The sequence below is a fragment of the Hirundo rustica genome, chromosome 5, assembly GCF_015227805.2.
Source record: "Hirundo rustica isolate bHirRus1 chromosome 5, bHirRus1.pri.v3, whole genome shotgun sequence".
Classification (NCBI taxonomy): domain Eukaryota; kingdom Metazoa; phylum Chordata; class Aves; order Passeriformes; family Hirundinidae; genus Hirundo; species Hirundo rustica.
The window spans coordinates 62,714,653-62,729,447 of NC_053454.1; the positions used below are offsets into that span (position 1 = coordinate 62,714,653).

At 38.5% G+C, this 14,795-nt stretch overlaps 1 protein-coding gene across 28 annotated transcripts in view; it reads right to left on the bottom strand.

Annotated features, from left to right (window-relative positions):
* CAMK2D (calcium/calmodulin dependent protein kinase II delta) overlaps positions 1 to 14,795 on the bottom strand; it is a 116,643-nt gene that overhangs the window by 23,747 nt on the left and 78,101 nt on the right. For 10 of the 28 annotated variants that reach the window (XM_040063935.1, XM_058420561.1, XM_040063933.2 and 7 more), the window contains 7 exons: positions 14,664 to 14,766; positions 10,992 to 11,075; positions 9,880 to 9,974; positions 9,452 to 9,574; positions 8,739 to 8,822; positions 8,004 to 8,046; positions 4,187 to 4,224 (listed from right to left, as the gene is read on the bottom strand). In XM_040063935.1, the coding sequence (XP_039919869.1) occupies positions 4,187 to 4,224; positions 8,004 to 8,046; positions 8,739 to 8,822; positions 9,452 to 9,574; positions 9,880 to 9,974; positions 10,992 to 11,075; positions 14,664 to 14,766 (570 nt within the window). Of the gene's footprint in view, positions 1 to 2,622; positions 2,656 to 4,186; positions 4,225 to 8,003; positions 8,047 to 8,738; positions 8,823 to 9,451; positions 9,575 to 9,879; positions 9,975 to 10,991; positions 11,076 to 14,663; positions 14,767 to 14,795 lie in introns of all 28 variants that reach the window. The other 18 variants (XM_058420553.1, XM_040063928.2, XM_058420557.1 and 15 more) reach the window with 3 other exon arrangements.

The window sequence follows — 14,795 nt, forward strand, 5'->3', positions numbered from 1 at the left end:
AAAAATACAGTTAACTTTATGGAATGAAAAGAAAAGAAATTCACAGACTCCATGTCCCACTTTTTGATGATTATTTTACTTTGGGCCAGGTGCAGCAGCTGGCTTGTGGATTTCAGGAACTGAGGCTGCAGGTGAAATGAATCTTACTTTGGATAGGTTTAAATTATGGAAATGTCCACAGGCTTTGCAGTAATGAATTACAGACTGTAAATTGTCTAATTTTTAACCAGCATTTAACTGGCTTTGAAGAGTATAAAATATTTTTGTTAATTAATCAGGGAACATTATTTTGACACTAAATGTTATTTAATAATACTTGTGGAAGAAACCAGTTTCCTCCATAGAATAAAAATAATCTTTGATTTAAAAACAAAGTTCCTGATGCTCTGCAGCAGGAGGATGAGGAGCAGTTATTTTTTAAACAATGGTCTTTCTACAGAAATTGTCATTAAGAGAACATATGAGTCATTATTGAGTTGCAAGTGATTATGCTCTGACTTGGCTTACTTATTGTCAAATAAATTTCATTTCTCTACACAATTGCACCTGTAAGCTGTAGAATTGTCTGAAGTCAGGAGAGGGAGAGAACAAACATCTTTGTGCATAAAGTCTTTCATGGGGAGATCTAAGATTGCTTGCTTTGGTATTTATGGATTCTGAGATGGGCAGAACCCTGAACTCCTTACTCAGGAAAAAAGTTTAAAGAAAACCCCATCCATTTCAGTAAATGAAAGTTCTACTGGAGATCTGTGGAAGAGTGGTAACACAAACAGGGCTGCTTGACAGCAGACGAAACCTTTCAAGCAAGACAAAAATTGCACATCAAGCTGCATAACTACAAATTCACATTTTTGTGACAGCTTGCTCATTGAGAGACTACAATTAAAAAGACCCTAGCAAAAAGCAAATAGACATAAAGGAAAAAAAATAAAGAAAGAAATTAAGATTTCACCAGATTTCATACAGTCCTATTCAGTAGCAGTTTAATGCAAAAACTCAAGTGGTATCTCAGATGTGCGCTCTTGGTTGAATACATATGGAAAACAGGTTAGTCAAAATTCAATTCCAATTTTGCCTGAGTAAGGAGAGCAGGCTTGAGTCCATACTCCCTTGGTGGAAGCCCTATGAAAATTAACAATATTCACTACAGCTACTGCTGAAAACTGCAAGAAATCTATTCAAAACTTCTTCAGTGAGATATTAAGAATTCAACATTCATTAGGAACAGAGAAAAAATATGATTCAAAATACAGTTAGCTCTTCCTTGTAAACAGAACTTGGTAAAACCCTTTGAAACTGAGTGAAAACAGCAATAAGCTGTACATGTTTTTGCTCTCACAGAACAGAGACAATAACCTACGAACACATGGTGCATATTGCATGCATTTTTAACAGCAAAGGGAAATAATTCCAAAAGGATTACAATATTGTCATATGAAACAGGTACTTCAAAGTTGATTTGTGCTTAACCAGTGACCTTCTGTTTGTTGTGAAGGAGAATGTTTTATTGCTGCATTGCTTGCAAAAGGTCACTCTCTAAGGTGTGACAACAGTGCAGGACAGACATATGCACTCCGAACAGCTGGGCACGACTGCAGAAATCATTATTGGCCTCTTTTTCTTAGAATATGAAAATATTTTAACAAATACAGCCTGTATCTTTGGACTTTACGTTTCACACGTTATTTCTGTAACAAAAAGTTAATGCACACTTCAGGTTTAGGATCCTGGCAATAACCACACTGCACCTTTGGATGCTGTGGCTCCCGTCACTGGAATTCTGCATTCACCCCAAGGAACAGAGGATTTACCTACTTAACTGCATGGCTGCTGGCAGCTGCCCACCAGTTTTTGCTTTCCAAGGAGAGTAGCTTCCCAGTGAAAGGTGTGGATGGGGCTGTTTGCTGTCTCTCTGCCGGTAGCAGCAGCAGGCAGAGCCCATCCTCACCAACACCTCAAAGGTCACATTCAAAACCACCATAAACAGCAACAGAGGAAGTTACCATGTGGGGTCACCGAGGCTGAATGAACACAAGACTGGAGAGCAGGTTGAGGAGGAAGAAAAGTTATTGAGACTGTCAGCTGGGACATCTTGGGACACAGCCCTGAGCTGCAAAGGAAGCTAGCTGGGAAACTCTAGAGTAAGAAGGCTGGGAAATTGACTTTTTTACTCCTGAGCATTTAGCATGGCATCTTGGGCTACCGTGGCTCAATTAATGCAGTACTGTATCACTGTGCAACGTGTTTTGTGTTACATTTAATGGTATTAATACTATTAGCTTTTAAAATAAGGAGGTTTTAAAAATGAAGAGAAGGCTGTTACAAGATTACTATTTTGTTACTATTCTTATTTACTAAGAACAGCTGCATTGGCTGATGTTACATCTACTTTTTTGGTTTTTTATGTCCCCAGGTTAAAAAAAAAGTTAAGACTTGCTTGAAAGAACAGCCGAACAATTCACTGTGGATGGCATAGAGCAACTGCAGGCTTAAAATTCACAAGGTTGCACTTTAAAGTCTTGCACTTCTCACGGTATGTTAACAAAGCTAAATGCAACTGTTTGATTTCTAAGTGTGAACGTTTCACAGGAGGAAAAAAAATCTGTCGATAAAGATCCTCACCATCATCTGAACACTCGAACTGGACTTCCTTTTCTGAATTGACCAGTCAGAGAGAAAGGAAAAGAAGAAAACGTGACTGGTTGGATTTGCAGTATCAATGCATGGAGTACAGTATATTTCTCTTTTGGCTTTTTTTTTTTTTTTTTTTAATAAGAAAAAGACAGCTACTGCTGTTGGAAGGGGTGGAAAAATGCTACGGAGTATCTCAATAACAGCATCTCAATAACAGACAGCAACGACAGACTTCCCCAGATTTACATTTACTCCCTTTGCTCCACATGACCATGCAGAATAACAGCAGACACATAATGTGCTGAAAACCAAAGAACTGAATCCCAATAGGTGCAATTTAGGCAAAATTTTGGCAACAATTGTTTCCCATATTATAATTGAGCTTGTGATAGAAAAAATAGCATCGTAGACCTGTAGGAGGAATGATGTTTAAAAAGGAAAACTGGTCAGAGGAAGTGCATAAATTTATCTATTCCACAATGAAACATGTTCAGGATTTTCCAGCAGTGATAGAATCATTCCAAATGTGTGCTCCTCCATGTGACTGGGATTCCACTGCTTGGCAGTGAGAAGCACTGAAATGGTGCCGTACTCATTTCTTTGTAGGTCAGGCTCAGGATTTTTTTGATTGGTAAAGTGTGCATATGTCAGCCAGCAGGCACAAATATACTGTGAATCTGGTATTTAAGCAAGTATTTATAATGTTTTGCTAAAGTAAGATATTAAGATCAAATAGAAAATTAAAACTCAGGTCAATGACACCCTTCTGAGTAAACACACAGCACAGAAGAATATCTTTTGAATCTTATAATGAAAGCTTGAGGCATTATATTAGTCTTTAAGAATCCTCTGAGAAAAAAAAATAAAATACATTTTCTGCTGAGTGATTTTTTTCCCTGTTGGGTTTTTTTTTTTTTTTTCCCCCAAGTATTTATGCTGAATGTTCATTTGTGAAGATCTCTCCTCCTGCAGGGTCTGGTGACATGAGAACAGGAGCTCTAAATCATGTACGAAAGCTGCCAAAATGTTCCCTTCTTAGCAAGGTCTCTTAGGATGAGCTGATCTGAGACAGTAAACCCCTCAAGTTCTGCCAAATATAGCAAGTACATCTGGCAGAACACACCTCATGTGGAGCCAAGCCTACCCGTACACTTTTGTCTTCCACTAAATCTGACGGAAAGTCAAGGGGAAACACAGAGGCAACAGAGCTGCACATAAACACTGATGCCTAAGAAGCCCACCACTAAACCATTATTTACAAGTTAAGTGATTATTTGATTATTTTGCGTCATTACTTACATAATCATTCTTCATTAAAAAACCAAGAAAAAGCATTTTCTCTAGTAGCTTTCTAACTTCTGCTTATTTAATGCTGGCTTTTCAAGTATTTGTTTTATTTCCCTTTTAAGCTTCACCAAATAACTTTAACCACTCCAAATAGCTAACAGATTCTATGAATGAAAGAAATAGCAACAATCAATTCTGGCAGAAGTTACAGATGGGTGGAGACTAAGAACATATCTTTGAAATGGAAAGCAAGTGTTTAACCTACCTTAACTCCATCCGGCTTTTTCAGTAAACTCTTGGCTGCTGTAAAATGAGACAAATAATTTCAGTGTCAGGTGCTTTCCCTAAGGTCACCCAGCTGTGCAGCAAACCCCCAGTGCCTCCCAGCTCCAGGTATGTTCTCAGCTTTTATTTCCTATTTTTGTTTATCTGAGCACAGGGAAATAAAATATTTAGGAAACCACCAATCCTTAGGATTATCAAATGTCTCTTTTTCTGTTGACTAAAGCCATAGGTTGGCTGTACTTCTAAAGAAGAGAGCTCCTTGGGCGGCAGAGAGGAAATGGAAGCAGGGCAAGTGTAAAAGCAGCAGCCTTGGATGTTTCCATTTTCTCAACTGCAATACATTTCTATTTGATGATAAGGCTGATTTGACACAACTATGAAAAGGTTTTGTTTTGATGGCAGGGACTTGGACCAGGTGTCTGCAGAGCCCACTGGTATCTCAGTGATGGCACCAACGTGCACCATCCCCCTCTGGGGGCTTCCCACCGCGACAGCATCAGCCTCCTTGCGTGAAAGGGCAGCACAGTTGCAAGGAAGAGAGGAAGGACGATTTGCTAGAGAAAGGCTGTTTTGGAGCGTTGCTGCCCGTGAGGCAATAATAACAAATCCTAGGCTTTGCTTCAGCTCTGAATGAAGAAAACATGTTATTTTCTGAATCGTGTTGTATACTGATCAAATTTCTTCAAAATTTCATTTGCCATAATGTTATTCACGTGTCGGGCTTTAAATTCCACCGCTGGCATCAAATAAGTCCAATTTACTAAATTTGGAAGGCTAATGTGCAAACAAGCACAGCACAGCTCTGAACCTGAAAACATTTGCAGCAGAAATACGTGCTGGCTGACTTACCAAATCCATATAAACTATTCACTAAAGCGTAAATGCTTCATGAATCACTGCCAAAGACTTGAAGAATAATAAATTACATAACGAGCCTGCCGTTATTGGGGTTTTATTGTTCTTTATGACCCAATCTTCCCACCAGAATGTGTTTCACAGCTCAGGTTGTAAGAAATTGCTGTTCTGTATATAAGGGAGATAGTCTCGATATGGAGCTCCCATCACTAATGGCATCCTTAGCTTAAAAATACTCCAAAACCCCAAACCAATTGGACCTTGCAGGCCCAAGGCTGCTCAGACTGGCTGAGGATATTGGAGTTACTGACTATGTGGATTACGTTTAAAGCTAATTCTTGTAATTGTGGCTTATTTTTGAGCTGCCTCTGCATTAAATGCTCATTTTACAGCACAGAAAATGTAGGATCACCTATAAGCAACCGTACATAAAGGACTAATGCCCATTATTGTGTAGTTTACATGAAATAAACCCTGGAAAGTGAAACCAGGTTGATGTCTCTAACTTCATTAATACATTAGCCCTCCAAATGCAGTTTAGAAACTGTGGACATCAGCCAACACTACCATTAGAACTCCCACACGGACACGTCTTACAGCTAAAATGAACAAAAATAAGTTTGCCTGTATTGTGAAGCAGTACCACTGCATGTTTTTATTTAAAGAAACATGTAAGTAAATATTGAAACCAAATTGTTCTCCACATACTTTGGAGATCGGACACTCCCTGTGGCAATGTGTGCTGTCAGGACCTGAGGCAAGAGTGCCTTAGATTTTACATTACCACGAATACTGTGAGCACTCCATTAACTTCCGGAATTTATTTAGGGAAAACAAAGGGAAGGAGATATTTCTGAAATCTAAGGACAAAAAACCCCAGAAGTTAATAACTTTCAAAGTCTGTTTTATAGCCTTAGCCCTTACAAAAATAAGGGAAAACATAAATGAATTCTTATAGACTGGTCCTTTCACTAAATTTGTGCATGAAACTTCTGGGTTCTTTTGATGCTTGACAAACACTACATGTTCTATGTAAACAATTAAATGAAAGGCAGTAAAATGAGGGCACCACAAGCAGTAACACCAAGTGTTTATTGCGTGTACAGCACTGCCGGCGTGTCCTTCGGAACGTGTCCAGCATGGATTACTATGCACTACTGCATGTTACAGAGCATATTCCGCAGCTCTGCTGGGTTCAGCCTGCAATGGATTTTTAATAGTACTTGGATTCATCTTTCTTTAATCACAGATACTGCATACAAATCAAATATTTAAAGAATTTGCAGGAGCAAAGCAATCAGCATATTCTAAATTAAGCTCACAATGAGAGATTTCTTGCAACTACAAGCAAGAGCTATAAATAAAACCTAAGGCAGTGCTACTAGGCCAGAAAGCAGACTGGAAACAAATGGTTTGTGACAACATGGAGAAATAAAAGTGATTGAGGACAAACAGCAGTTTGGATTGAGAAGAGAAAAAAGATGTTCCTTTCACGTGCTGAGGGTCTTACCTCACAAGAAATATACATTCCACATAAAAGGAAGAAAAAAAAGGAAAATAAAACACTTTTATAACCACATCATTATGGACGAATGACCTTCATAAGCATGCTTTGCAATGAAATACAATGAATAAAGAAATCGAAAAATAAAATGTCATCAAGAAAAAACACATGACTATGGGTGTAAAACAAGAGATGACAGGTGAAAAAAATCCAAAAAAAGCCAAACCCCCTGTTTGCTTCTCATGCTGAAATACTGCTTGAAAAATACTTCAGCTTTTTTGATTCATGGAAGCTCAATTTGATCCATACATATATAGACAGTGACAGTTATGAAAAGAGGTGAGGAATGTTTTGTTTGTTTGATATTTAACAGTAATTCACTTTTACAAGAAGTGCAGCCTACAGCCTTTTAAATGAATTGGCAGACACTGGAATTCATTAAGCACTAACTCATGGTAATTTAGATAAATGCAGTCCTCTGTGTTTAGGTGTGTATTAAAGAAGGAAACTTAACTAAGAAAGAAATTGTATTTCAAGTACTATGCAAATTAAACAAGCTGTTCTTGCATTCATGATTATGTAATTTTTTTGGATGAGTCAGTGCTTATTATTATTCTAAACATGCCCAGAGCACTATCATGTTTTTGTCTGTACAGTAATTTATGTTACACTCCAATAGTTACATCACACAGTAGGAGGATATGTAAAATCACTCATTTTTAAATCTGGTGTTCTGTTTCACTATTCACTGGAAATCTCAAATGGCAAAACAAAAAATTCAACCCAGCATCGATATTATGGCAATTCTACTACTTTGGACAATTCAAACTCTGCTAACAGCAATTTTAGCTTTTGCTATTTGAATTTGTCTAGTGTAAGATCTAAATCTCCAGAGTCGTCAGGACAAAATTGTTTCACAAAGAGGAAACAACTCTTCTGACATCCAGCTAGGCATTGCTGGGCATTAGAAAGAAAATGGGGACTCATGTTACTACATTTCTTACTCCTTAGCAAAGCAATAAAGAAATGAATGTGCACTGATGTTATTTTTAATACAGGATGCAACAGAATTATGGAATGACTTTTCATCTATAAAAAGATGTAAGTTCTAAATGTTGTTCAGTGATACTTGTGCATGTGGAGCTATATGCATAACTTTCAATTTGCCTGTGCCAAAATAGGCATGAAAATGCTGCCTGCCTTTGACAGATAACAGTCAAAAAGCAGAGAAGGAGCTCAAATTCTACAGAAAAATCAGATTATCACCTATAAGAGAATTTCTTTGGCCCAAAGAAATTAAATTCTTGTTGGCTTCATCACAGCAAATAACATGATATATATCATACTTAGATGCTCCTGAACAAATCCTAATTAGATTTCAGCCTTCAGAGACATCAAAATATAAAGACTGCATTAATCTGGAGCTCAATGAACATACCTGAGAAATTTCTGGTAGCCAGCATTGTTGTCAAAATGGCCCCCTGTGTACACACACATTTTCTCAAATTAGCATCACGCTTGTGTAAAACTCTGAATGCCAACACAACATAATACAGTGAAAAGGAAAATACATGAGTAAATGACACCAATTACTGAATTAACCCTAAGAGAATGGATTATCTGTGCACTATATCTCATATGCCGTGTCATGAGTGAATAAATTGTAATTTAATCTTAATTACACACCTATCAGTAATCTTGATATCTCAAATATTTACCAGCTGTCAGTATGTAATGCATGAGCCAGGAGTATTCAGAGGCACAGCAATTATTCAAAATACATAGATGAATATGAAAGAGACTTTACTATTGCTCTTAGATTCTTTTGTTAAGGAAGAAGAAAAGCTTATTTGTAATGTACACATTAGACAAGTTCATATCTGTGAAGTTATCATGTCTGGTCAGGAAAAAAAAAAGCGCATAACTCAGAAGAATAACTGTAAGGATTTTCCTTCAGGAAAATACTTTTAGTGTGTCTAAATTCAGAGGATTGCTATAATTTTGAATTAAAATAGAAAAGCTAAATTCTGTTCACTTTCATGAAAAGTTTAGAATCTTCAAGTCAAAAGCTGACCCTCTATCAATAGGTCACTTAAGAAAAATATTTAGCAAAACCCTGCACAGGGACCATTTATTTTGCACACCGCACACAAGCATAAGTTTTCATTCTTACCTTTAGTTTTCTTCTTGCATTGAATTTCTTCAAGCAATCTACAGTCTCTTGCCTGTGCATCATAGAGGCAACAGTAGAACGTTGCTGAGAGAAGAAGAAAAGAATTATATTAAGGCACCCAGCGAGCTGTTAAGCAGTTGTTTACTCTACAACACACATATTACAACCCATGGTCTCCAGCTTAGGCCTTTAATTTCTACATTGCCTGACCATCCCATTGCGCTCCTTTTACTCAGACTTTTCCATGTGTAAAGTCCACTTGAAAAGTCATGGTGCAGAAAAGGAGAAAAGTCCCGGATCCAGGAAAAGGCAGACAACCTCTGCTACCTGTAAAGAAGCCCCTTAATTCCCTGCCTGCATATTTCACACTTATCTGAATGACTTCAGGGAAATGAAAATGCAAAGCATTATCTAATACAAAGTTACTCTCCTGCACTTCCTTCTCATTGAGAATTTCAAGCAACACTCTAATTTTCAGGGACAACACAGTCAAGACAAAGGAGATAAATTTGCAAAACTCTTACCCTAAGCTGAGATCTCAACACAGACCACTACTGATCGTATCTGTGTAATTATAAATTTACAATTTACATGAACATGCTGCGTGAACAAAAACAGAAGTTATCTTCTAAACCCATTCACTATAAGCTGAAGCAAACCCTAAACTGATTTGTCTGCCAAGTGATCATGTTGAACCCGTGGAAGTTACTTACACAGATCCATGGATGCTTTAGTGCTTCTGATGCTGTGATACGTTTTGCTGGGTTGATGGTGAGCATTTTGTTGATAAGGTCTTTAGCTTCAGGAGTCACCGTGTCCCATTCTGGTGAGGGGAACTTCAGAAAAAAATACACGTGTGTATATTGTCTTGTACAATCTTTACACAATTTTACCTAAGGATCCAGTACTGGATTCAAATAAGAGCTTAAAAATTATGAGCCTCTGCCTTTACCTCATCATCATTTACAAATTACCTAAGTCTGAGGACCAACAGCCTCTTTTCTATTAAACATAATACGATTAGATGATACTGCAGAATTCATATGCTACCATCTCATCAGTTCTTAACTTTTCCCTCTAGGAAACTCCAGCTTAGAGGTACAATTCTAAATAACTGATACGACAAGAGTATGGTACATACATCATAAGCACCAGCCTTGATCTGCTGGTAAAGCCTGTGCTGGTCTTCATCCCAGAAGGGAGGGTATCCCACCAGGAGGATGTACAGAATGACTCCTGCAGAAAATTCACACTAGTGTTAAGGGCTTTCAAGGAACAAACTCCAGAAATTCATTTTGCACCCAACAACCATGTAAAACAAAAGGCTCCTGACTATCATCCCAGCCATTGGGATGGGAAAAATACTGCCCCTTCATACTAGGGAAAGCAGTAGAAGTGGGGTTGACAAGGTAACCTCTTATGGAAAACATGGGCAATAATGGGCATTTGACACAACATCAGATCAGGAACACAATAAATGCTTCTCTAGTTGGAGAAATAATTATTCCATGGAAAATCCATTTTTTACTTATGGCTTTATCATGGCTTATACTGGTGTCTGCAAGACGGTGTTATAAATATTCTCATGCAATGCAAATTTGGGAAGCTCCAATTTCTCTGTATTTTGTCAACAGGAAATTGAAAAGACCACCTGCTGGTCTGACAGAGATGATTCCCTGTGACTGAAGAAAAGTGTTTTCATAAATACAACCACATACTAAGTGTGGATAGAAGTGAAATAAGGAAACCAGCCCCTGTTTTCAGTTGGGGAGCTGCCACTTGCCAGTACCTCAGAAGACAAGTTTTGAGAGCTGGATGATAAAGCAATTGCTCTGTGCTCTGTACTCCAGTTCAGAAAACAATTAATTTTGCAGTTTATACCTGCAGATGGGGTATATCGGTCAGACAGAATTTTAGGCTCCTTGTGAACCAAAACTAAATGTCCAGCTCACAGTATGAATAGCTGTGTTTTCTAACTAATTAGGCATCATACACCTGCAGCTATTCTTTTAATACTCTTTGAAAGTACTTTGTGTAGACATAGCCAAGAATACCATGAAAACAACTAAGTAAATAATTTTTAAAAAAAGCTTGTAGGGTAACAAAAAATCCAATGACTTCTACTAAAAATTAATACTGAATTTTATTACATACCTATTTTCTGATGCACAATATAATGTACCCTGGATATAATTTCTCACCCTTAAGACACTTTACAGTGGACTGAACATGACTTTCAGAATAACTTCTTACCACATGCCCACATATCCACAGGTTTTCCATAAGGATCTTTGCGTAACACTTCTGGAGAAAGGTATCCTGGAGTACCAGCAAAGCCTGTCAAAAGGCAAGGCAATTCTGGTTAAAACCTGGATGTGCTCTGCAAAAAGCAAGTAATTCTCATCTCAGCCCACAAGACCCAGGACAACATTTCCCAAGTCATGGGCATGAACTGCCCCATTTGCCCATTTGTTTTTTACGGCACATGACATAGAGGTATTGCTCACATTATGGGGGACCAACCAACAAAGCAGAGGGGCAGCTACTGTATCATATATATAAGGAGATGTATGTTGCACAAAATTAGAGCTACATCTAATATGCTCTTTCCACTGCAGAACTCATTTCTGCCAAGTCATTCCACTTCTGGAAACCTCTTTACAAAAGTTTACAGGAAGCATCTCCAAAGCAGTCTGGCCTTTAAAATTTATATGTTCTTCATCCTTTATTCATTACCAGCGGTGCTGCTTTCTCTGAGCAGAAATGCAAAATGTAGGTATAAATATTACTTTTCTTAGAACATGCTAACGGATAAAAACTTAATGACCACTAACAGTCTGCCCAATTTCAGTGAGTATGTCTGCTCTTTCAGGCATCTTCGCCTAAAATAATCGCTTGGGAATTTCCTGAGAGGTGAAAATTTGGTGGCTTTCATGAAGGACCACAGGCCATTTGTGCAATACCACCCTGGATTCCACAAAACTCGTGAGAGACAGTGATAACATATAAAGTGTATACCTACAGAAAAAAAGAAGCCTTTGCCCTGCAATTGCCAATTATTTTGGAGTGGGAGGAGGAAATGAAGGAACACATTCTGTAAATTCTACTGAGAAAAGAGCTAAAATATGGTAATGAAAAATAAGCTTGTTTTTTGCAGGCTCCTGATATGGAAGCTATGAATTGTTAAGGAGTACTATCACACAGGAAACACATCTTAAGCTCCTCAGAGAAGCTGAAATATAGATGTTCTAAGTGGCTTTAAACAGAGTGCTGTTTCATATCTTTTCTTGGGTTCAATGCTCATTTTAAAGAGGAAGCAAAGTTGTCTTGACTCTAAAACTTACTACAGCTCAATGAACATTACTATGCAAGACTTGAAAATAAACTTTAAAGCAAAAATAGATATAGTACTTAGCTAACCTTTTCTCTCAATGAAGACACAAAATAGATCTAAACTGAAATAATCGATACAGTTTTAGTACACAGAACCACAGAATTGTTTGGATTGGAGAGGACCTTGAAAATCATCTTGTTCCAATGGCCTGCCATGAGCAGGGACACCTTCCAATAGACCAGGTTGCTCCAAATCTTGTCCCTGGCCTCGGACACTTCCAGGGATGGGGCAGCCACAGCTTCTCTGGGCATCCCATGCCAGGGCCTCACCACCCTCACAGGGAACAATTTTTCCTATTATCTGATATAAACCTACTCTCTTTCAGTTTGAAGTGATTCCTACTTGTCCTGTCACTATATGCTCTAGTAAAATAGTCTCTCCTCAATATTCTGAGTGGTTTGAGGCAGTAAACACAGAAAGGTACACAGCTCTGATTTCAGTAAAAAAAGAATGCATGGACATAGGTAATTGCCGTTTGTCAGGTTATTTTGTAACTGCTCAGAGGGACCCCCAAAGAAGTGTGTACTTTTCAGAAAAGTGTTGCTGCCTGTAGTAACGCCACTAGCTAAAGCAACTTGAAAAGCTGGAAACTGTGACTGTGTTGTGTCTAGAAGAGATTGCATCACCTTGTACTCCTATCCCTGCATGATTTCTCTGACTGTCCAGAGGACCAAGACAAAATCCATGCTTTGTTGAGCTCAACCTGCCTGACACTTTCCCAGTACATTAAGCAACTGCTAAGAGGGTGGCAGGTTTCACCTGAACCTTCTAAGGCTTTCTACAAATAGGCAAAGAACAAGTTTGTTTTGCAAACATGCAAACTAGGACAGTATTCCTTTGTATTCAGAGTTAGAACCAGTTTCCTGCTGAGGCACAGCCATGGTTCAAGCAGAAAAGGGCCCATCACACCAAGGACTCCACCAGAAAAAAAAAGAAAAAAAAAAAGAAAAAAGAAAAAAGAAAGCACACTGATGCAGAGCTATAATTAGAATCAGAGCATGCCATGAGTCACTAAGTGCTGCAGAATCCAGTAGAAAGCAGAAAAATCCTCCAAAAGAAAGTGAGAAAAAGTTCAAAATGCCCAGTCCATTGGAGTTCATGTTCTGCCCTGTTTAATGCAGCCCTAAAGCTGAAGGGCAGGCACTCAGACCACTCTGGACAGGTTTTGCAGAGCAAGTTCTAAAAGATGTACAGAACCCACTCATCAAGTACCACAGTTTTTTCTTTTTAAAGAAAGAGCCCCAATGAAAAGAAACTTTCTTTTCATTACTTTGCTGACTCCTACCTACATATATATTTTAAAGACACTGTGTTCCCTTTTCTCAAGTTTTCATGATGCTATGAGTCTAAACCAAGCATTTCACAAGAACCAAATGACAAAAAAACAAAGCACAAGATTTTCCAGGGCATTGCAACCTCCTCTGCATCACCTGCAGGCACACTATGGACTGAAAATATTCCTGAAGTCAACTTCAATCTGCTGATTTTTTTCCTGAGATGCTTCCTGATTACCTGATGCTTCTGTCATTGTAACAAACCACTTGTGTTTTGCCTTGTTTCTGTTCCACTCCTTTTGTACTGGTCTGTTTGTTGATGTGCAAGAACAATCTCCTCCATCTTTTGTGGATTACTGAAATCCATTTATAGAAAGGCTGGATTTAAAACAATAGGCTGGCTTAAAAAGCTGCCAACATATGTTCAACGGTACTGCCTGTGCATCTACATGTACTTACAGCTGTGAACACTCAACCTCCCAACCCACTGCCCATAAAAACCTTTCTCCTTCTGTTCCAAGCTTACAACCACTTGGTTCCATTTCAAACTGCACTTTCTAGCTACTCTAAGGGAGAATAGGCAGCTGCAATAAATATTTTATTCTGTATTTTTTTTCCACCTGGGATTTACCATAAATTTTCCCCTGTGCTTCACATCTGTTCAAAGAGGGTGGTACGTCGGATATGTGTATCACAGGTGTAAATGCACTATTGTTTAAAATTACCAGTATTAAATATTTTCCACCATTCTCTTTGGGGTATCTATTAACTGTAACAAGCAATCTGTAATTAGTGTCTGGCTACAGCCTCAGGTGCTCAACTCTCCCCTATTTTCCTTTTCATTGAAGTCACATTCCAAAGTGCTTCAGAATCAAATTTTCAGGTGTTTCCAGCTGACAGAGACCTGTTCAGACACAATGTTCTGCTGACTGGGCAGGTACACTCAGCAGTATTACCCTACTGTCTTATTCCTCAGTCACCTGAGGGGAAACCACCGGTCTCTCCCTCCCAGGCTCTACACCCATATTTCCTGCCTCTAGATACTCAGGAGCAAGTGGGAGAAAAGGGGTTGTGTGCACCTAAGTCAAATTTACAGGCTGACAGAAGCTAGCACAAGCTAGGAGTCAGGAAACCAAGGTTTTCCAGGATCAAAAAGTCACACAGCTGCACCTTCCACTCTGGGGTGAAAGTGAAGCAGATGGGGAGGCTTAACCACTATGCTGAGAAAATGGTGAGGAAAAAATGGTATTTACTTACCAAACCAAGCCTGTTGTTCTCCCTGGACTTCTATAGCCAATCCAAAGTCTGCCAGTTTTACTGCCGCTCCCTTGGATTTGCTAGCTAGAAGTAAGTTCTCAGGCTTAATTCAGAAAGAAAAAACAATTGAGA